The 23,773-nt window shown below is 39.5% G+C and overlaps 1 protein-coding gene across 1 annotated transcript; it reads right to left on the bottom strand.

The window, feature by feature from the left end:
• Positions 1–576: 576 nt before the first annotated feature.
• LOC102409712 (putative dimethylaniline monooxygenase [N-oxide-forming] 6) lies at positions 577–22,910 on the bottom strand. The gene is made up of 8 exons (XM_025285958.3): positions 22,773–22,910; positions 15,932–16,120; positions 14,536–14,698; positions 12,849–12,991; positions 10,879–11,078; positions 6,613–6,968; positions 3,170–3,242; positions 577–1,469 (listed from the first exon to the last, which is right to left on the bottom strand). Exons 1-8 carry the CDS (start codon positions 22,902–22,904, stop codon positions 1,127–1,129), a joined length of 1,599 nt encoding a protein of 532 aa, XP_025141743.3. The 5' UTR covers positions 22,905–22,910; the 3' UTR covers positions 577–1,126.
• Between the last annotated feature and the right edge of the window lie 863 nt (positions 22,911–23,773).

The following is a 23,773-nucleotide window of genomic DNA, read 5'->3' on the forward strand; positions in this document are numbered from 1 at the left end:
AACAAATATAATCCTATTGCATATAAAATGGATAATATTATCATGACCAAGTTGGGTTTTATTTCAGGAATGCAAGATTGGTTTAACAGACAGTGGAATTCACCATATTTATAAACACCATATTTATAAACTAAAACAAACAAACAAAAAAGAGACCATCTCAACTGATGCAGAAAAAAGCAGTTGAAAAGGACAAAATCCATTCTTGATGAAAATTGTCTGAAAACTAGGAACAAAAGGATTGTTTTTCAATTTAATGAAGGACATTTATGAAAAATCTATAGGTAGATCATGTTTAATGGTAAAAGACTGAATGTTTTATTCCTAAGATCAAGAACAAGGCAAGGATGTCTGATCTCCCCACTTTTATCCATAATACTGGAGTTTCTAGTCAGTGCAATAATGCAGAGAAAGAAATAAAAGACATTTAATTTTAAATGAGAGAAGTAAAATATCTTTAATTTTATTTATTTATTTTTACTTTACAATATTGTATTGGTCTTGCCATACATTTACATGAAATCTTTATTTTTAGACAACATGATTATTTATGTAGAGTATATAGGATCTATATAAAGTTCCTAGAACAAATGAGTGCATTTCTATATATTAGCAATAAACAATAAGAAATTAAAAAAATTAAACTATAATATTCAAAAATGCTTAATACTCAGGATAAACATGACATAAAATGGGCACAGTGCTAAAAACTACAAGAGGGAGAAATTAAAGATCTAAAATGGAGAGATATACAGTGTCATGGGTTATAAGACTCAACATTTTTTGTGATGTAAATTCTCCCCATGACCAAACACACTTTAAAAAGCTTATTAAACTTTATTCAGCCAACAAATCTGGGCTCACTCCCATATACCCTCCCATCTTTTTCTTTATCTTAAGCATCTCCAAACTTGCCAATTCAGTATGTGAAAATCTATTTAAAGTATAGATTCTCATCATAAAGAGAGTTATTATTTTGCATTTTATTTAGACTTTAGTCAAATTGGCTAGGATTTATTCTTATATCTGCAAGAAGGGAAACAGCAGCTATAAAATTTAATATATGTGTATACATATCTGCAATTAAACTTCTAGGCTGAATTCTGAGACCCAAATAAATTTCTTATCAATAAAATGCAAGTAAAACAGCCAGAAGAAGCACTGGGAATAAAAGAATTTTAAGCAAATTGTAAAAAGGTTGGGGTCTTTTAGCTTCACCGACCACTCTTGTCCTGGTTGGCTTTAATGTCCTGTCCCATTGGGTCAGGATGGCATTTCTGGCCCCATCCCACTTCCCTGGTCCCATCAGTCGAAACTGGTATGGGCTACACGGACCAAAGAACACCTCCAGGGCCAGCTGAGGGTCAGTCAGGAACAGCCATGGTATGTTAGGTTTGGCCCCTATGAAGGAGCCCAGTTCATCCATGTATGTGATGTAATCTGTCTGCAAAGTCTGGCTCTGGCCAAACCTGAGGAAACAAAATAACACATTGCAGTGAGTGCCACATTTGTAAACAGAGGCACAAATTTCATTTTTTTTACTTTCAGAAAAGGAGCATTTTAGTCAGCACCTCCAGTAACACCCCATGACTCCTCTCTTTTCTCACAACATAGAATGCATCATATGTTCTTTGACTTAAATGACCTGTTTTTGTTTTTTCCTCTCCTTTCTAACCTCTATTCAACTATGATGTCATTTTGGGTTTTTGCCTCTAGCCATGAAGCCGAAACTGACCCTAGGGTCTCAAGGTGACTGATTAACTTAGTCTTTGATACATGATATTCTTTATATGACACTTGCTTAAGATCTTCTCCAGAGTTAGATTTTTATATTGATGTGTTTTAGTTGGTGATGGACAGGGAGGCCTGGCGTGCTGCAATTCATGGGCTCGCAAAGAGTCGGACACGACTGAGCGACTGAACTGAACTGAACTGAAATTGGGTTTATGAATAGTTTTAATATTTGCTGCAATTTATAAATTGTTTCATACATTTACTTGGAATGTGATCTCATTTGCTTTTAGAAACTCTTAAGAATAAGATTGACATTGAGGCCTCTCTTTCCCCTCCTCTTTATTCTTATTGACTTCAGTCATAAAGGGTAGTAAGCAGAGTAAGCTGCATGAACTGTTAGCACATAGGAGTGCTCATTTCACAGAGCTGTCCTGTGAACTGGAGGAGGTGCAGGGGAGGTTTTTTTTGGCTGATCTTTTTATTTTTTTTTTTTAAAAATTATTTATTAATTTTAATTGGAGGATAATTACAATATTGTGATGGTTTTCTGTATGAAAGGATAATTACAATATTGTGATGGTTTTCTGTATGAAACAGGGAAGGTTTTGTTGAGTCTGAGTATACCCATGTCTTCTCTTCTTTAGGCCCTTAGCCAATGACTTTCTTGGTCCTTTAATGAATGACATGTTAGAGACTTTAAAGTAGAAATACTTCCTATATGGTCACTTATTCATCTATATGTGATCCATTACCCAATTATTTTTAATAGATTTTAATATTTAGTTTGAAAAGGACTGACTTTTATAGGAGTGATTAACACAAAAAAGAGTACATTTATACATCTGATGTTGAGTCACTTAACTTCCTACAAATCCCATTTATGGTTACTTGAAAACTCATGATTGGATGAATCAGAAGTGACTATTCTTTTAGTAGAAAATATTAGGGCAGGTGAACTCTATTTAATTCTGTATTTGGTTTTCTTGTTACAGCATTGCCACTGGTCACTTTCCAGTTAGCTAATTTGTGGTAGACATGTGGCTGATGGGAAATAAGCTCTTGGGAAAACAGTCATTTCTCAACCTCAGCACTAGTGACACTTTGAGATGGATAATTCTTTGTATACGTGGACTGTCCTCTGCATCCCTGGTTTCTACCCATTAGCATGATCTCTTCACTTGCAATAACCAGAAATGTCTCCAGATTTTGCCAAATGTCTCCTGTGCGGCAAAATCACCCCTGTTTGAGAACCTGTGTGCTAGAGTTATAGAAGAGAAATATAATGATTATTATTTGCCCATCTAATACTGCTTGATTACAGCAAATGGTTCAAAAATGTGAACTGACTAATGACAAGGTTATAGAATCTATTAATGTTTTCCTACATATAAAGGCAAATTTTAAGATTTGTTCATTAGCGAGTATCATCTCTTACCATTTGAGTTTCTTCCCCATTTTCTCCTCAATGTCATCCATCATTTCATTTGTAGTTGGCAAGTTACATGAATCTAAAAAAGAAATGAAGTCAGATATTGAAAAAGAAAAAGAAATCAGAAATATGCAATTACACATGATGAACTTCATTCAGTGTTTATGAACTATATCCCTAAAAGATTTTACATCAAGAGGAACTATCTTTAGTGTGTTTAGCAGAATAACAATTCACAGAAACAAAGATTTGAGAAGCCAATGAACTTGCTCTGGGAATTGCAAAGCTGGCCTTCCATGAGATAGTGACCGTGGAGAAGTTTGTAGCTTCAAGTGACTCAGTCTTATGCTTCTGATGACATTATGGAGGGCCTAATCCTCAACATGCCTCATGCATATAGTAGCTTACCAGTGTCTTCATATTTCTTTCTGCATCCTCTTACTAAGAATTATCTCAAGAGATAGTCTGGTAAAATAATTCAATCTAAGGTACATGGCAATTCAATTGGGACAATGGAAGGAAATCTGGATTTTCCAACATCAGCCTGGAGGAGATTTTAAGGGATGACAGAAAATTTTTAGTTTTTTGTAAATTTCACATTAATGGAGGCCTCTTCCAATTGCTAACTATAGCTAATTTGCCTCTGTAATAATGGCAGGGGATATTATGACATTCTCGTGAATACCCCCCAGTCATTGTTCATATCTCACCTCAGCCTGCTGGTACCCTGTGGTCAGATATTTGTTGTGCCCCTATGAGAAAGTAAGGGACCAGAATTCTGGTCATTTTGCTCGATGTATCTTAAGTGCCAAGACAGAGCCTTGCACACAGCAGGTGTTCAGTGAATATTTGTTGAATGAATAAATGATGCCCTTAGTTTTATGTAAATTTCTTGGATATATGAACTGTATCTGATCTTCCCCTGAGTGTTGTGCCTTTCAAGAGAAAAAACAATAGGATCACTTACAAAAGATTTCATGATGGGTTTTTGAAAGTAATCATCCTTCATGGTACGTTTGAAATAGAAATTTGATTATCCACAACATGTTAAGAAAACATATACATATGCTCTATGATTGTAACTTTTTCTTTATTACCTATAGTCTAAATTTCTATGAACAGTATGTTAGGTAAGGTACAACTATATTGGCCAAGGTTCTTGAATCCTTGAATAAAAGCACACTTTAACAGTGGTGATCAATATGATTCAGTTCAGTTCAGTTCAGTTGCTCAGTCATGTCCAACTCTGTGACTCCATGAACCGCAGCACGCCAGGCCTCCCTGTCCATCACCAACTCCTGAAGTTTACTCAAACTCATCTCCATGGGGTCAGTGATGCCATCCAACCACCTCATCCTCTATTGTCCCCTTCTCCTCCTGCCTTCAATCTTTCCCAGCATCAGGGTCTTTTCAAATGAGTCAGCTCTTTGCATCAGGTGGCCAAAGTATTGGAGTTTCAGCTTTAACATCAGTCCTTCTGGCTTTCAATTTTTCACCATTGAGGATAATGTTTGCTGTGGGTTTGTCATATATAGCTTTTATTATGTTGGGGTATGTTCCTTCTATTCCTGCTTTCTGGAGAGTTTTTATCATAAATGGATGTTGAATTTTATCAAAGGCTTTCTCTGCATCTATTGAGATAATCATGTTGATGTATGGCAAAACCAATACAATATTGTAAAGTAAAAAAACCAAACAAAACATCAGTCCTTCCAATGAATACTCAGGACTGATCTCCTTTTGGATGGACTGGTTGGATCTCCCTGCAGTCCAAGGGACTCCCAAGAGTCTTCTCCAACACCACAGTTTAAAAGCATAAATTCTTCGGCACTCAGCTTTCTTTATGCTCCAACTCTCCCATCCATACATGACTACTGGAAACCATAGCCTTGACGAGATGGACCTTTGTTGGCAAAGTAATGTCTCTGATTTTTAATATGCTGTCTAGATTGGTAATAACTTTTCTTCTAAGGAGTAAGTGTCTTTTAATTTCATGGCTACAGTCACCATCTGCAGTGATTTTGGAGCCCCCCAAAATAAAGTCAGCCACTATTTCCACTGTTTCCCCATCTATTTCCCATGAAGTGATGGGACCAGATGCCATGATTTTAGTTTTCTGGAGTAAATTAAATCAACATTTGAGACATTGTTTTTCTCTGTGTAACCCTTATATTCTTTTTTTTTTAAATTTTATTATTATTATTTTTTACTTTACAATATTGTATTGGTTTTTCCATACGTCAACATGCATCCACCACGGGTGTACATGTGTTCCCCATCCTGAACCCCCCTCCCACCTCCCTCCCCATACCATCCCTCTGGGTCATCCCAGTGCACCAGCCCCAAGCTTCCTGTATCCTGCATCGAACCTGGACTGGCGATTCATTTCTTATAGGATATTATACATGTTTTAATGCCATTCTCCCAAATCATCCCCCCCTCTCCCTCTCCCACAGAGTCCAAAGGACTGTTCTATACATCTGTGTCTCTTTTGCTGTCTCGCATACAGGGTTGTCATTACCATCTTTCTAAATTCCATATATATGCGTTAGTATACTGTATTAGTGTTTTTCTTTCTGGCTTACTTCACTCTGTATGATAGGCTCCAGTTTCATCCACCTCATTAGAACTGATTCAAATGTATTCTTTTTAATGGCTGAGTATTACTCCATTGTGTATATGTACCATAGCTTTCTTATCCATTCATCTGCTGATTGACATCTAGGTTGCTTCCATGTCCTGGCTATTATAAACAGTGCTGCGATGAACATTGGGGTACACCCTTATATTCTTAATTTGTCTACACAAACATACTCGTTGCCCCTGAAGCCCACAGGATCCAGGTGGAGGAAGGGGGAGAAGATTATCAACAGAATATAGGAGTGGCCTGACACTGCTATTTTGACAGCGTTGACACCAATAATGTCTCCAGCATGCCCTGACACCCACCAGGGCCCTTTCAATCTTTGCAGTGTAACTTGACATTGCGGTTACCCACTGCTGTCCTTCTTTTGCTTTTATAGGCATTCAAAGTCCTATCAATCCCCCAATGAGAAGTTTAAGCTCTCTGACATAGCTTGTAAGGCCCTCCATGCTCTGGTTCCTTCCTTCCTTTCTTTCTTGCTACTCTCTACCTCTGCTTTATACTTTGTTACACTAAAATGCTTCTCATTCCTCACACAGTCCATGCTGTTTCTTACCTTTATACCTTTTCTCAGACTGTTCTATTTTTAGACAATAACTCACAACCCAGTTATCCTCACCACAACACCCTAAACCTTTCCCTGTTGTAGCGTTCCCCCTACCCTGTTTTAAGCTCTGTGAGGTCAAGGCTCATGTCTGTCTTATTCCCTTTATATCCCTAGCACCTATCACAGAGCTTGGCATGCAGTATGTGCTTAGTAAATATTTGTTGACTAAATGAATGAAAGACAGAATGGCCCACTTACTTGCAAATACTTTAACAGCCCAGCGGGCCTGCAGGTCAGTCGTGGGAATGGTAGCACCAAGGGACTGGACAAGGCCAATCACAGCCAAGGTTGGCTTTTCCAAGAATGGGGGGAAGATGCCTTTGTACAAGGTGACCTCATTATTTCTGCTTTTGATGATGGAGTCATCAAGGAAGGGGTAGGCATAACCATAGCCTGTTGCAAAGATGACATAGTCAATGGCCTCAAACACTGTCCCATCCTCAAACATGGCTGAAGTCTCTGTAAACTCCTTCACACTGGGCTTGATGGTTATAGTGCCACATAGGATGCGGGAGGGGAGCTCATCATTGAACACAGGCTCTTTCCTCAAGGTGCTGTGGAGAAACAAGAGAAAGAGGCCCATGCTATAAAGTACCTCATTTCCAAGAAATATCTGCAACAGTCCATAGCATTGAAACCAAATTTAAGCAGTTGAACATCAGCATGAACACATAGAGGGCAACTAAACTCTCTTCTTTGGAAAAGTTCTTTCCTGTTGATATTAATAGTCCTTAAGAACATCTGTTTGACATACAGATGGCCAACAGGCTCATGAAAAGATGTTCAACATTGCTAATTTTTAGAGAAATAATAAACTAAAATGATGTACCAACTCACACCATTTAGTGGGAATCATCGAAAACTCTACAAATAATAATTAGGGATTTCAGATACATACTACTATATAAAATAAGCACAGGGAAATGTATTCAGTATCTTTTATTAACCTGTAATGGAAAAGAATCTGAAAAAGAATATATTTTAACTGAATATATCTAAATGTCCTCCATCCCTTAGAAGAAACAGAGTAGCCCTCATAATCAACAAAAGGGTCTGAAATGCAGTAATTGGGTGCAATCTCAAAAACAACAGAATGATCTCTGTTCAGTTCAGTCGCTCAGTTGTGCCCAACTCTTTGTGACCCCATGGACTGTAGCACACCAGGCCACCCTGTCCATCACCAACTCCCGGAGTTTACTCAAACTCATGTCCATTGAGTTGGTGATGCCATCCAACCATCTCATCTTCTGTCGTCCCTTTCTCCTCCTGCCTTCAATCTTTCCCAGCATCAGGGTCTTTCCAGATGAGTCTGTTCTTCATATCAGGTGGCCAAAGTATTGGAGTTTCAGCTTCAGCATCAGTCCTTCCAATGAACATTCAGGACTGATTTCCTTTAGAATGGACTGGTTGGATCTCCTTGCAGTCCTAGGGACTCTCAAGAGTCTTCTTCTACACCACAGTGCAAAAGCATCAATTCTTTGGCACTCAGCTTTCTTCCAGAGAAGGCAATAACACCCTACTCCAGTACTCTTGCCTGGAAAATTCCATGGACGGAGGAGACTGGTAGGCTGCAGTCCAAGGGATCGCTAAGAGTTGGACACGACTTAGCGACTTCACTTTCACTCTTCACTTTCATGCATTGGAGAGGGCAATGGCAACCCACTCCAGTGTTCTTGCCTTGAGAATCCCAGGGACGAGGGAGCCTGATGGGCTGCTGTCTATGGGGTTGCACAGAGTCAGACACGACTGAAGCGACTTAGCAGCAGCAGTAGCAGCAGCTTTCTTCACAGTCTAACTCTCACATCCATACATGACCACTGGAAAAAGCATAGCCTTAACTAGACAGACCTTTGTTGGCAAAGTAATGTCTCTGTTTTTGAATATGCTATCTAGGTTGGTCTTTCCTTTCCAAGGAGTAAGCGTCTTTTAATTTCATGGCTACAGTCACCATCTGCAGTGATTTTGGAGCCCCCCAAAATAAAGTCAGCCACTATTTCCACTGTTTCCCCATCTATTTCCCATGAAGTGATGGGACCGGATGCCATGATCTTAGTTTTCTGAATGTTGAGTTTTAAGCCAGCCTTTTCACTCTCCTCTTTCACTTTCATCAAGAAGCTCTTTAGTTCTTCTTCACTTTCTGCCATAAGGGTGGTGTCATCTGCATATCTGAGGTTATTGATATTTCTCCCAGCAATCTTGATTCCAGCTTGTGCTTCATCCAGCCCAGTGTTTCTCATGATGTACTCATTTCGAGGTGAAAAAGGACATCTTTTTGGGGTGTTAGTTATAAAAAGTCTTGTAGGTCTTCATAAAACCATTCAGCTTCAGCTTCTGTCTAAAGGACAGAAATGGTATGGACCTAACAGAAGCAGAAGATATTAGGAAGAGGTGGAAAAAATACACAGAAGAACTATACAAAAAAGATCTTCATGACCAAGATAACCATGATGGTGTGATCACTCACCTAGAGTCAGACATCCTGGAATTTGAAGTCAAGTGGGCCTTAGGAAACATCACTACAAAGAAAGCTAGTGGAGGCTATGAAATTCCAGTTGAGCTATTTCAAATCCTTAAAGATAATGCTGTGAAAGTGCTGCACTCAATATGCCAGAAAATTGGAAAACTCAGCAGCGGCCACAGGACTGGAAAAGGTCAGTTTTCATTCCAATCCATAAGAAAGGCAATGCCAAAGAATGCTCAAACTACCACACAATTGCACTCATCTCACACGCTAGTAAAGTAATGCTCAAAATTCTCCAAACCAGGCTTCAGCAAAAAGTGAAACGTGAACTTCCAGATGTTCAAGCTGGTTTTAGAAAAGGCAGAGGAACAAGAGATCAAATTGCCAATGTCCACTGGATCATTGAAAAAGCAAGAGAGTTCCAGAAAAACATCTATTTCTGCTTTGTTGACTATGCCAAAGCCTTTGACTGTGTGGATCACAATAAACTGTGGAAAATTCTGAAGGAGATGGGAATACCATACCACCTGACCTGCCTCTTGAGAAATGTATATGCAGTCAGGAAGCAACAGTTAGAACTGGACATGGAACAACAGACTGGTTCCAAATAGGAAAAGGAGTATGCCCAGGCTGTATATTGTCACCCTGCTTATTTAAGTTGTATGCAGAGTACATATGAGAAATGCTGGGCTGGAAGAAGCACAAGCTGGAATCAAGATTGCCGGGAGAAATATCAATAACCTCAGATATGCAGATGACACCACCCTTATGGCAGAAAATGAAGAGGAACTAAAAAGCCTCTTGATGAAAGTGAAAGAGGAGAGTGAAAAAGTTGGCTTAAAGCTTGAGATTCAGAAAACTAAGATCATGGCATCTGGTCCCATCACTTCTTGGGAAATAGATGGGGAAACAGTGTCAGACTTTATTTTTCTGGGCTCCAAAATCACTGCAGATGGTGACTGCAGCCATGAAATTAAAAGGCGCTTACTCCTTGGAAGGAAAGTTATGACCAACCTAGAGAGCATATTAAAAAGCAGAGACATTACTTTGCCAACAAAGGTCCATCTAGTCAAGGCTATGGTTTTTCCAGTAGTCATGTATGGATGTGAGAGTTGGACTGTGAAGAAACCTGAGTGCCGAGGAATTGATGCTTTTGAACTGTGGTGTTGGAGAAGACTCTTGAGAGTCCCTTAGACTGCAAGACATCCACCCAATCCATTCTAAAGGAGATCAGTCCGGGGTGTTCTTTGAAAGGAATGATGCTAAAGCTGAAACTCCAGTCCTTTGGCCACCTCATACAAAGAGTTGACTCATTGGAAAAAACTCTGATGCTGGGAGGGATTGGGGGCAGGAGGAGAAGGGGACAAGAAAGGATGAGATGGCTGAATGGCATCACTGACTCGATGGAAGTGAGTTTGAGTGAACTCTGGGAGATGGTGATGGACAGGGAGGCCTGTCATGCTGCAATTCTTGGGGTTGCAAAGAGTCAGACACTACTGAGCGATTGAACTGAACTGATGCCCATTAGAAGACACTAATATGAACTGATATTTGTAAAGCTTTATAGTTCACAGAGTAATTCTTATATATTAAATTTCACTGAATACCACAACAGTCTTGAGGAGTACATCTTACTATTGCTATCCGTGTTCATCTATAAGCATGGACAAAATATTCCTCAAGAAAATCATTTATGAGATGTCTCAGCCCTCAAAATTCTGTGCTATGGCTTGTGGCAACCCGAAATGAATCTTGCATGTTAGGGTAATCTAGCTAACAGATCCATGCCCACTTTGTATTCTTTCTTACTACTTTTACCACTAGACTAATTTCAATAAGATTTTCATCCCATTCATGGTCTCTGATTATACCATGTCATCTATGCAGTCCTTAATTTAATTTCACCAGGCTTAATGTGATAACTAAAGCAAGACTTAGAAAGAATTCAACTTAAACCAGTGCTTCACTTTTTTTAATAATAAGATATGTATTATTTTTAGTACCTATTTAAAGGCATCAGGCCATAGTTCTCATGTTTAAACCACATGTTCATCTTCTTGACATATAACCAGTCAGAGACAAATGAAGGAAGGGCATTCCGAAGAAAGGATGCAAAGCGGGTAACATACAGCATGTCCCAAGGATAGCCATCATCCCAAACCCGACTCATGACCCAGGAACCACTTCTGGTGCTGATAATGACCTGGTAGGGAAGGTAACAGATTTCAATATCGCTCTGTAAGAATTAAGCAGATACAACACAATTCTATGGACATCTCTATACATTATTCAGGTAGGAAAACTTTTAAAGAGGTAGGTCAAGATGAGTAGTCCATGATAGAAGCTAGATAGAGGCAGAACTACCCTCTCTCGCTCCACCCCAGAGGGCGAGTGCATAGGTGTTGAAAGAATGACTATCTGACACCTTGGAATATGAGAGTTCTCTGTTCCCTGGTGGCTCAGTGGTAAAGAATCTGCCAGCAATGCAGTAGCCACAGGAGAGGTGGGTTAGATCACTGGGTGGGGAAGATCCCCTGGTGGAGGGCATGGCACGCCACTCCAGTATTCCTGCCTGGAGAATCCCGTGAACAGAGGAGCTTGGTGAGCTACAGTCTATACAGTCACAAAGAGTCATGCATGACTGAAGTGAATTAGCACGCATGCATTATTCAACTGTGACAAGTATAATCTTTGCAGACCCTTAAGACTAAAATGGTAGGTCTAGTAAAGATCAGTCAATGGTGGTGGCTGGTGGTAGTTGCTTGGCTGAGTGGGGGTAAAGCATTTAACTTGCTGGCCAAAATTAGCCTGAGGAAATGCCAAGGATTTAATTCTGTTCTTTGTGCCTGGTCTCCTTTTCCATCCTCACTACACATACACTCCAGGACCTTGGGCAGCTGCTTTAGCCTAAGACAAGCCCGACTGCTTATCTATTTTATCACTTTTGTGATAACCTAAGGGAGTCTGACTTTGAATAATCCTTAGGTATTTTTAAATATCCATTTACAAATTTATTTATTGAGCAACTATTTCCTTAGAAATATGTTAGTACATATCTATGGATATTTCCATATACATTTCCCTTAATATCCAAGTAGGAGCACTTTTAAAGAGGTAGGTCAAGATGAATAGTCCATCTTTGAAACTAGGTATTTAGAGGCAGAACTACCCTCTCTCCACCCCAGAGATCAAGTGCATAGGTGTTGAAAGAATGACTACCTGACCCCTGGGAGTAAGAGAGCTTTTTATTCAACTGTGACAAGTTTAATCTTGTATTAGAAATATGTTAAGTTCTTTTGGGTTTATTGGTTATGTATGACTCAGCATGGAGTCCTCTGGAGACTTCTTTGACAGTTCATCCATGCAAAGTTCGATTATCTAGTCATGGTGCTGCCACGGCCACAACTAAAGTCTCATTACTTCCTTTCATGATGATCGTGTACCTGTCATCCTATTTCTACCCATTGATTCCTCCTTGAAATAAAGAAGTAGCTTGACTTACTTCTGTGTTTATTTCTAGCCTGATGGAGTGCTGACACATAAAAACAGCCTGTTATTTGTTGGCTGTTGAATGGGTAAACAATAGTAAAACCTAAACTTTGTTTCTTCCAGGGTGGTAAGCATAGTACTGTTGCATGGTAGGTGACAAGAAATACTATTAAATAAATAAAGGCAGAGCTTGACTAGCAACCAGTTTGCTTGGAGGTGATCAGAACATAAAATTAAAACCGAAAATGCATACTTACATATATATACATGTACTTAACTCTGGTTTCAGCAGACTATACTTCCTTATTAGCATGGGACACATTACATTGCTTCACAGGGAGTGTCTCAAGTCCTTGATTTGATTGGCATATACAGCAGGTAGACTGTGGTATGACATGGCCAATGCCATCCTCAGTGCTTGGGATACTGCTGTTGTAGCATAGCCATCCTAAGTTTGTTTCCCCAGATCTTTTAGATCTCATACCTGTGTAACCAGACGACTGAGCTCAACAGCAATGTCACATCCTGAATTCCCCAGGCCAATCACGAGGACCCTCTTCCCCTTGTACACTTCTGGGCCCTTATAGTCCCGGCTGTGGAGGTAGTGGCCTTGAAATCGGTTGAGGCCTAAACAGAACATGGGGAGTGGTTTGAGTTGACTTCCAGAAGAAATCATTAAGAGTCACTTTTCTTCCCCCCACTATTTTTAAATTTTTAAATTCTCCTATTAGCAATTTTAATTTTAAAAATTTCCCTAATTAAAATGCACTTATCCTTTTGGAGATTTTTGGCACTAAATCCCTAACTAATTACTTTTAAAGACATCATAAAAACCTTAAGGAATTTGAACTTATATTTGCTAATAACCATACTATTTGTTGGAGAAGGCAATGGCACCCCACTCCAGTACTCTTGCTTGGAAAATCCCATGGACGGAGAGGCCTGGTAGGCTGCAGTCCATGGGGTTGCTAGGAGTTGAACACGATTGAGCAACTTCACATTCACTTTTCACTTTCATGCATTGGAGAAGGAAATGGCAACCCACTCCAGTGTTCTTGTCTGGAGAATCCCAGGGATGGGTGAGCCTGGTGGGCTGCCGTCTGGGGTCGCACAGAGTCGGACACGACTGAAGCGACTTATCAGCAGTAGTAGCATACTATTTGTTGAGGGTTTACTTGTCTTAGTCATTTAATCCAGATAACACCTCTGAATGGTAGGTACTAGTATTATCTCTATTTTAAAAGAAAAGGAAATTGAGACAAGTTTAGTGAGTTGTCTAGGTTTACATGGTAAGTATCTAGTAGAATAAGGAGTTGAGCCCAGGTATTCTACATTCAGAACCCCCAAATATGCTGCCTCTTAGCATTAATTATGTCAATCTACTATTCTTCCTTAATCTCTACTCTTTTAATTACCTTGGTTTAAGAACAACATGGGCTTCCCTTGTGGCTCAGCTGGTAAAGAATCTGCGTGCAGTGCAGGAGACCTGGGTTTGATCCCTGGTTTGGGAAGATCCCCTGGAGAAGGGAAAGGCTACACACTCCAGTATTCTAGTCTGGAGAATTCCATGGACTGTATAGTCCATGGGGTGGCAAAGAGTCGAATACGACTGAGCGACTTTCATTTTCACTTTCATGAACATCAGCCTCTGACATATGAGCTCTAATATTTTTGAGGGGATGCATTCCTGTTGCAAAGAAAGAAGGAAGGAATGAGGGAAGGAAGATAGGAAGGAAGGAGAGGGGGAAGAGAGGAGGAGGAAAGAAGGAAGAAAGATGAAGAAAGGAAAAAGGAAGGGAGGTTGCTTATGTATTTATTTGCTATTTGCCACTTCTGCAGAGTAATGAAATGTATCATTACACACTCACACACATAAATACTTACACACTTACTGTGATTTTTAAAGTTAATTTGCAAAATGTGGATATAGATGAAATTTTAAGACCCAAGTTTCTTCTCTACAGACCTATGTCTTCATCTAATCTCTGACCTGCAAGTCCTTGATTCTTTTAGGATGAGGCCAATGATGAGTATATTTGACATATCATCAGACAAATATTTTTAAAAAATATTTGGAATGTTAAGAATGATCATTATGTGCAATCTGTGGAAAACTCTATCTTATTCCATGATGTTTGTGTTTAAGATTCTTATATATTTTCCAAACTTACCAGGAAAGGAATCCGTTGGTAGATTGGGGTGCACATGATGTCCTGAACAGATCATTACAGCATCAAAAATAATAGATTCCTGTTTCTCATCCTTTTCTGAAACAACTTCCCATTGGCCAGTGATCAAGAAGTTGGGACATTTCTTTATACTAGTAACCAGGGTCTTAAAGAAAACCAGAAATAAATTGCTTCTATTTACAGTTCTACGAGGTTTTTTGTTTGTTTGTTCCTTGCAGTATTTCTGTGGAGAAAATAATTGCTGTGTGTTCTCATGGTCATTGAGAATAATGTGGAAAGGCATTAAAATAGGAAGTCACAGTGAATCTTCAAATTTCACAAGAATAATTACTCACTGGGGTATATTTATATTTTTTACATGTAGTTAGTAGATTTGGGATACATTGCAGTGAGTATTCTTATGAATCTTATGAAGGTGCCATATCATTTGCTTGCTGTCACCCTACATTGACATCCATGGCTTCTTCCTCTCTAGCTTCCTCTTCTATCTACTCCAATAATATGAGATTATCTCAGGCTTCAATCCTTGATCTCTGTTTTGCAATATAAGGACACTATCCTTTGGAAATATTAGTCACTTCCATTGTAAGACTGTTTTGTTGATATCAGCTCAGTTCAGTCACTCAGTCATGTCTGACTCTTTGCGACTCCATGGACTGCAGCATGCCAGGCTTCCCTATCCATCACCAACTCCCAGAGCTTGGTAGAAGTAAAATTATTTAAAATATAATAAGATAAATAAATAAAATATTAAGTTAAGTTCCATTTATGATTTTGCTTCTTTTTTCCCCACTATATATATATATATATATATATATATATATATATGCTCTGCACATAACTAATGGATTGAAGTTGAGTTCTAAACAAATGTGAAGAATTACTTATAATTATGGAAACAATGCTGCTATGCCATAACTCCTAAGGCTTCTAATCTAAGGGACTAAGTGTGTGAAGAATGAGGGCAATAAAATTATCCTTTTACATTGTTACTCTCTTATTAAAGGCAGAATCTCTAACAAATGCCACATCTATTAGAATCACAACTTGGGCATTGGACCTACAGAAGTCTAAGTGTGAACTAGAGACTTTGGGGTTGTTTCTAAAACGTAAGTGTGTGAGGGTGGAAAGTTCATTAGGCTGGTACAGCTGCCTCCACCACTTTCTATGATGTTTTGAAAGCTCTTAGAGACTTTGGAGAACATGTTTTAAGGAGAAATAAAAACAATTCATGAGTACTTTATAATCTGAACCAACATTTGGTTGGTGAGGTGTCCAAACCTTTGACTCTATTTTCTAGGATAATGTCCTGTATCTCTGCTTCTCCTCTAATCCTTAAACATATTGATGTCAACAGCACACATTATAAGGTCCTTACCTCAAACTGTATATATCTTAAAAGATTCTTCTTTTGAGCAAATGTCTTTATGTAGTCCTGCACCTTGCTTTGGTGCAAGTAGTTCGGGTAGTCATCAGGGTATGGGAAGTCTGGAAAGCACATCATCTCTTTGGAAGAGTTGGTGAACACAGACTTGTAGATGCTGGCTCTGCCTTCTTCTGAATGGTCCTAAGGAGAATAAGACGACAGAAGAATAGATGGTTGGATGGCATCACTGGCTTGATGGACATGAGTTTGAGTAAGCCCCGGGAGTTGGTGATGGGCAGGGAAGCCTGGTGTGCTGCAGTCCATGGGGTTGCAAGGAGTTGGACACGACCGAGCGACCAAACTGAAGAAGAATAATAAGGCTTACAAAGGAAACCAAGAATGGCATTCCCCTCAGTGACTATTCAATGCTCAGTTGATTGAAACTTTTTCCATATGTTAAAAAAAAAAAAAAAAAAAACACGAAAAAAATTGAGTGCTGTCTGTAAGACATGGAAAGGAAAGCCTTCAACAACACCTGCCACAGAGCTGGTGAATCTTCCATCTTGGTCCTTTTACTCTGATTAGCTCCAGTTTAGCTCTTTTTTCCCCCCGCAGTCACAGCACTGGGTCTGATCTCACTCATTTTCAAGAACATAATTAAATGTCCAATGGATGCTGTGGCTTTTAGCCTGTTTGATTGGCTGTATGAAATTCGGTGAACTCTTCTCTTCACTAGCCATAGAACTCTCTAAAGAAGTCATTTCTTGAAGGGCTCCTTAGACTGTCACTTCCTGGGTCCCACCTCTGAATTTCTGGCTCAGTGTGTCTGGGGTGAGGCCTGAGAATGTGTATTTATGACAAGATCCCTGTGCTGCTGATGCTCTTGGTCCAGGGACCAAGCCTGAAGACCACTTCTGTAGTGTAAATGAATTCTGTGTTTGAGGAATTCCTGAACCCACCAACTAGTGGCATTCACTCCTCACCAAAGAAACAAAAGAAACAAGAAGTCTTAGAACTGGTGTTAAATTTTGGCATCTTATAGTAAAACCACCATGTAATTGAAAAGTGGCTTCTTTTGAGGAGCAGTGGAAGGCTAAGTTCAAAACAAACATTTCCTCTCTGTTTAAAGAATAGGATAAAAGTTCACAAAATGTGCTGCCTTGAAAGTACATCTAAAAGCTGGCAAGCCATCTTTCCCCAAATCTTGAAGGAATTCTCATGAAAGGAAGGAAAAAGATGAAATGTTTTATTGCTCCTGGATTCAAGACAGCTAACTCCCTCTAGTCCAACAACCCCAAATGAGAGAACTGTGTCTCTGGGGGGCTGCTTGAGTCTTCACTGTTTCCCCTTAAGTGACAAAAATAAACTTACTCTACTCGTGGTTGCTGCATTTCTCATGATAACTAAGCCCAGAGATTTTAACTTTTTAAACCTCACTTGGAAATTTCTGCTAAGGTCAGAAAGAGAGTGAATGCTTTGGCTTGGTGGGGTCTCATGTTTGGGTCTGTCACTGTTCACCCCTAGCCAGTAACTTGTGTTAATGTTTGTGAGAAAGAGTTTTCTAAGCTGCCCAGTAAAGGGAGGGCTGAGCTGTGGGTTGGAGACTGGTTTAAAAAATGTATGATTTTGCTCTGAGGGGTGATAAGACCATGAATTATTTCCATCATTAATGAATTACTAGACTCTTTCACCACTGGACTCCAGCCAAACTTAACACAAGAGAAGACTATGTTCCCTACAGCTCCTTAGAATTTTCCCTAAAAGACTGTTCTACAAACAGAGGAAAATAAAAATATTATGTAAACAAAAGACACTAGTTCCAGAGAGTTCACATTTTCATTATTTAAATATGTGGGGTGGTTTGAGCCAGTAGAGAGGAAATTAAGCTCAGATGCTCCCCGCTGGCTGGGAGAGCTTGTCCTAGACCTAGATGTCTAGGACAAGATGTCATGCTATGGGGCATGTTAGCATTGTCTGTCTTGGGTTGTAATTGTGTCCATCTCCTATCATCCCCACTAGAACATAAGTAACTTGAGGGCAAGGTTAGAGACTAATTCAAAACTACTGTGCACTCATTTTAGCAGTCTGGTTTATCATCTTTCATATTCCCATTTTATCAGTCCCATTTTTGCTTGCTTAGATATACCTTCAAGATCTAGCTCAAAAGTTGTCCCTGTCTCTTGCCTTTCCTTATCTTCCATCCCACCCATTGGAAGTCATCTCTACTTTCACCAAGCTCTAATTGTATTTACTATCCTAATCATATTCTGTTTATTCATTTGTATTATGATTACTCTAAGACTTCTTTTCTCTCCGCTTTTAGAATACTGCATGCCTGCTCTACCTCTTCTTTGCAGCTATGCCTAATGCATATGCATATGCATAATGAACTCAAATATGCATTTGCTGAATGAATAAAGGAATGAATGAGTGTTCATTCATTCAGATAGTTCTGGTTCAATACTTTTCTCTTTGGAATCCAAATGACCTATTGTATGTGGCTTGTTGAGCAACCTTTTATTACAGCCACACAAAATCTTTTGAGGTCATGAGGCCCTATATTAGAGTGTATAAAATTTAAGACACACTCACATTCAGCCTGCTGGTTTTTAAATCCCATTTGGTTTTTATTTTACAGAAAAAGCACACAGAGAAAAGTGCAGAATTCTCAAGTTTCTCTCTTCCAGAATACCTTCTACATGACAGAACTTGCAATATAAAATCTTAATGTAACACACTTTTCAAAAATTCCTCTGATAATACAGCATACCAAGCAACTTTTCTTAGAAAAGAAGGAAGAAGTGGGGTGTATGGAGAGGGCTAAAGTTTAGAATATTTGTATATGTTTATACTCCCACACGGAGAAGGCAATGGCACCCCACTCCAGTACTCTTGCCTGGAAAATCCCATGGATGGAGGAGCCTGGTAGTCTGCAGTCCATGGGGTCACCAAGAGTCGGACACGACTGAGCAACTTCACTTTCACTTTTCACTTTCATGCATTGGAGAAGGAAATGGCAACCCACTCCAGTGTTCTTGCCTGGAGAATCCTAGGGAGAGGGGAGCCTGGTGGGCTGCTGTCTATGGGGTCACACAGAGTCGGACGCAACTGAAGCAACTTAGCAGTAGCAGCAGCAGCAGCAGCAGCATACTCCCACAGGGCTTTTGAGAATAATTCTGCTTATACACAACGACTTTTTGAAAAAGATATCTTTCCCTCTTGTGGATAACCCAGAGTCTGACTTTGAATCATATTGATCTACCATCTTGTGCTTCCTAAAATAAAATTTCTGATCTAGCTGCACTGGTTAATTTACAGATCCATGGATACACCGTGTTCATTGCCTTCCCTGCACCTTTCGTGGATTGCTGGTCACTGCTACCTAGAAGCCTTTCCCACCTGATGCTGGCACAGTGTTGGTGTCTGTACTGTTGGGAATGCCCTCTTTCTGCAGCTGTGTCACATGATGGTTCTTTACTTTTCTCATCTGAGAACATCCTTCAAGTCTCAGCTAAGTGTTATCCCTATAGGAAATTTCTCTTGACCTGCTAGTATTTTAGGAGTCCAGCCTCATCTAAATCTCAAGGCACTTGTTTATTTAACTGACAGTCACCACGGGCTATCTTGTTGTAAAGTTATATAATCTTTTGTTTGTACTCTTAGGACCAGATATATTAACATTTTGGAATTTGTAGATTTTTGAAGTTTTTCCTTAATATTCCTAGTGAGATCTGGTACAACACCCTATCACCAAATGTAATAAAATTACTATAGCAAAACACGGAGTTGGACAAAGACTATATACATAGCATCATATCAGTTCAGTCATGTTTCCTGACCATATGACTTCAGGACAGGTTTTGCTATTAAATGAGTTTTTCTGTCACAAGATTGTGGAACTTTATTAAGGCTTGCTACACGAAATGAAGTAGAAACCGTTTACATAAAGTGGTTATAACACATATTTGTCATCCCAGGACTTAGTACAAAACTCTGTCAAAATAGATGCTCAAGCAGCACTTAATTACTTCTAATAAGTCAATGCAAAGAAATAGAGGAAAACAACAGAATGGGAAAGACTAGAGATCTCTTCAAGAAAATTAGAGATACCAAGGGAACATTTCATGCAAAGATGGGCTCGATAAAGGACAGAAATGGTATGGACCTAACAGAAGCAGAAGATATTAAGATGAGGTGGCAAGAATACACAGAAGAACTATACAAAAAAGATCTTCACGACCCAGATAAGCACGAAGGTGTGGTCACTCACCTAGAGGCTGATAACCTGGAATTTGAAGTCAAGTGGGCCTTAAAAAGCATCACTATGAACAAAGCTAGTGGAGGCGATGGAATTCCAGTGGAGCTATTTCAAATCCTGAAAGATGATGCTGTGAAAGTGCTGCATTCAATATGCCAGCAAATTTGGAAAACTCAGCAGTGGCCACAGGACTGGAAAAGGTCAGTTTTCATTCCAATCCCAAAGAAAGGCAATGCCAAAGAATGCTCAAACTACCACACAATGGCACTCATCTCACACACTAGTAAAGTAATGCTCAAAATTCTCCAAGCTAGGCTTCAGCAATACGTGAACCGTGAACTTCCAGATGTTCAAGCTGGTTTTAGAAAAGGCAGAGGAACCAGAGATCAAATTACCAGCATCTGCTGGATCATCGGAAAAACAAGAGAGTTCCAGAAAAACATCTATTTCTGCTTTATTGACTGTGCCAAAGCCTTTGACTGTGTGGATCACAATAAACTGTGGAAAATTCTTCAAGAGATGGGAATACCAGACCACCTGACTTGCCTCTTGAGAAACCTGTATGCAGGTCAGGAAGCAACAGTTAGAACCGGACATGGAACAACAGACTGATTCCAAATAGGAAAAGGAGTATGTTAAGGCTGTATATTGTCACCCTGCTTATTTAACTTCTATGCGGAGTACATCATGAGAAATGCTGGGCTGGAAGAAACACAAGCTGGAATCAAGATTGCTGGGAGAAATATCAATAACCTCAGATATGCCGATGACACCACCCTTATGGCAGAAAGTGAAGAGGAACTAAAAAGCCTCTTGATAAAAGCGAAAGAGGAGAGTGAAAAAGTTGGCTTAAAGGTCAACATTCAGAAAACTAAGATCATAGCATCTGGTCCTTGGGAAATAGATGGGGAAACAGTGGAAACAGTGTCAGAATTATTTTTTTGGGCTCCAAAATCACTGAAGATGGTGATTGCAGCCATGAAATTAAAAGATGCTTACTGCTTGGAAGGAAAGTTATGACCAACCTAGAGAGCATATTGAAAAGCAGAGACATTACTTTGCCAACAAAGGTCCATCTAGTCAAGGCTATGGTTTTTCCAGTGGTCATATATGGATGTGAGAGTTGGACTGTGAAGAAAGCTGAGTGCCAAAGAATTGATGCTTTTAAACTGTGGTGCTGGAGAAGACTCTTGAGAGTCCCTTGTACTGCAAGGAGATCCAACCAGTCCATTCTAAAGGAGATCAGCCTTGGGTGTTCTTTGGAAGGACTGATGCTAAAGCTGAAACTCCAATACTTTGGCCACCTCATGCGAAGAGTTGACTCATTGGAAAAGACCGTGATGCTGGGAGGGATTGGGGGCAGGTGGAGGAGGGGACAACAGAGGATGAGATGGCTTGATGACATCACCGACTAGATGGACATGAGTTTGAGTGAACTCCGGGAGTTGGTGATGGACAGGGAGGCCTGGCGTTCTGGGATTCATAGGGTCACAAAGAGTTGGACATGACTCAGTGACTGAACTGAACTGAACTGAACTGAATAAGTCAATTAACAACCATTTCATGGTTTAGATTAAGCTGGTCATGTCTCCCTGATCAAATGTAAATTAAAAATTGAATTCATAAAAATAAACCTCAATTATTTCCTAGTGGAAAATACAAATTGATGGTCTTTATTTCATGCAATATTTTCAGAGTTATAGGACCCCCAGAGCAACCTATTGTTCCAGGTTCCGCAATACAGAGATCAGGACAGACTGAGGTTACAAAATAAATGATGTGGCTAGAATATCTTCAAGCCAAATAAGTATCATCTATATCTAATCCTAATGGCTAAGAAGTTCAGGACAGAAAGTCTGGAAGTTTCCCAAAGCTGTTTTTTGAAATTTAAGAATTGGGTTTATAATGAATATTTCCTGATTACATTGTTTTTCTAGCAGTGAACCGAGTGGCAGAGATAATAATTTTTCTCTCTGGATATGGCCTGACAAGAGTATTTAATATCCATGTACACACCACACACAATCAACATTTATAATAACTTATAATATGTGCCTAATAGACATGAATTAATTAAAAAATCATATCCTTCTATAATTAGGAGGTAGGTTAGAAGGAACTTAATTTACAACTCCTGCATTTGACTAATGAGCATTTGAACTGTGGAAAAAAAAAGTGACTTTCCTGAAATCTGTCTGCTTAAAAAATCAGAGTTGATACTGGAACTCAGGACTTCTGACCCCAGTCTAGGTTTTTCTTTTTCACAAGTCCCCTACCCCCATGCCCATGTTCTCAGGATTTAATAGCAATAGGCATAGGATCTTTCAGTTACATGGGGAAGCTCTGTTAACTACTGACCCTTTTACCCCTTAAAATCCTAGAGATTTGGGCTCTGCCATGTAGGTGGCAACACTTAGTGAGCTGGAGAAGTCTTCTTCAGGATAAGCCTTGCTGGTATGAGATAGTTTTAAATGATAGGACTTGAGTAGGATGGGAGAGAGAAGATTTTAGTTTCCAGAGCATCTGGAGCATTGTGATCAACTGTTCACATTTGATTTGCAATGTAAACCCATTACTTTCTATTGTCTTACTCACCGAGAATTCCCACAGACCTCCAACTTCATTGCTTCTTTCAAAGCAGGTGGGCTCCAGCCCCTCTTCCAGACAACACCGTATGGAGGCCAAGCCACTGACACCAGCTCCAATGATGGCCACTCTCTTCACCATTGTTGTCTGTAGGAGGATTTGGAGAGAACTTCTTCAGAAGATATCCCTAAATGCTTACCTTTTTTTCAGTAGAAATAATCAGCTGAGGTTTGTATGTCACGATCCTCATCTTAACACTCAAGAAGACATAGATATACATTAAGAGTTTATGCTAAGGAAAAATGTTTATGCTCTTTTTTCTTTTTTTACCACTTTTACTATAGTAAGATACTGAATCTGACCTCTTCTGGTTATTCAAGATGCCAAAAATAGCAGAGCCAGTGAACCCCAGAGCAGTAAGGACCTTATAAATCATCTATCTAATGCTCTCAATTGCAAATGAAATGGCTGTCATTCCAAGAAGTTTAGAAATTACTTCTTCAGGGTCTCAGAGTTTATAAGAACTGGAACAAGAATTCAAGCCTTCTACATAAAAACCCACCATAACAGATCACTTATACTTACTTGGAATGTTTGGCGCCAAGGGGCCTTACTCTTAATCAACCACCTTCTTTCCCCAGAGAAGTTACAGTTCTCTAAACATAGAAGAGAATGGCTTTTAAGAATGTCTTTTGATGTAAAAATTGGGAAAGGGGAGGAGTTATTTTTCTTAAAGTAAAAATTCCTTTTTACTTGTATTTTTCATGACGTAGAGCCCTGGGAAGAGAAAACTTGGAATAGAAAAGTTGAGTGTGGTAGGCATAGGAGAACAGGGCAGGGGTGGGGGAGGGGGGAGGAAGTTGGTGGGGGGCAGAGGAAGAAAGGAAAAGGGTAAAGGCAAGAATGAAGTCTGTGGTTCTAGTTCCAAAAAATAAAGCAGTAACTATGATATGGTTATTAAAGCTGTAAAATTAACCCCCTGGGAGATTAGAGGAACAATGGTTTTTAAA

Source organism: Bubalus bubalis, chromosome 5 (genome assembly GCF_019923935.1).
Source record: "Bubalus bubalis isolate 160015118507 breed Murrah chromosome 5, NDDB_SH_1, whole genome shotgun sequence".
In the NCBI taxonomy this organism is placed as follows: Eukaryota; Metazoa; Chordata; class Mammalia; order Artiodactyla; family Bovidae; genus Bubalus; species Bubalus bubalis.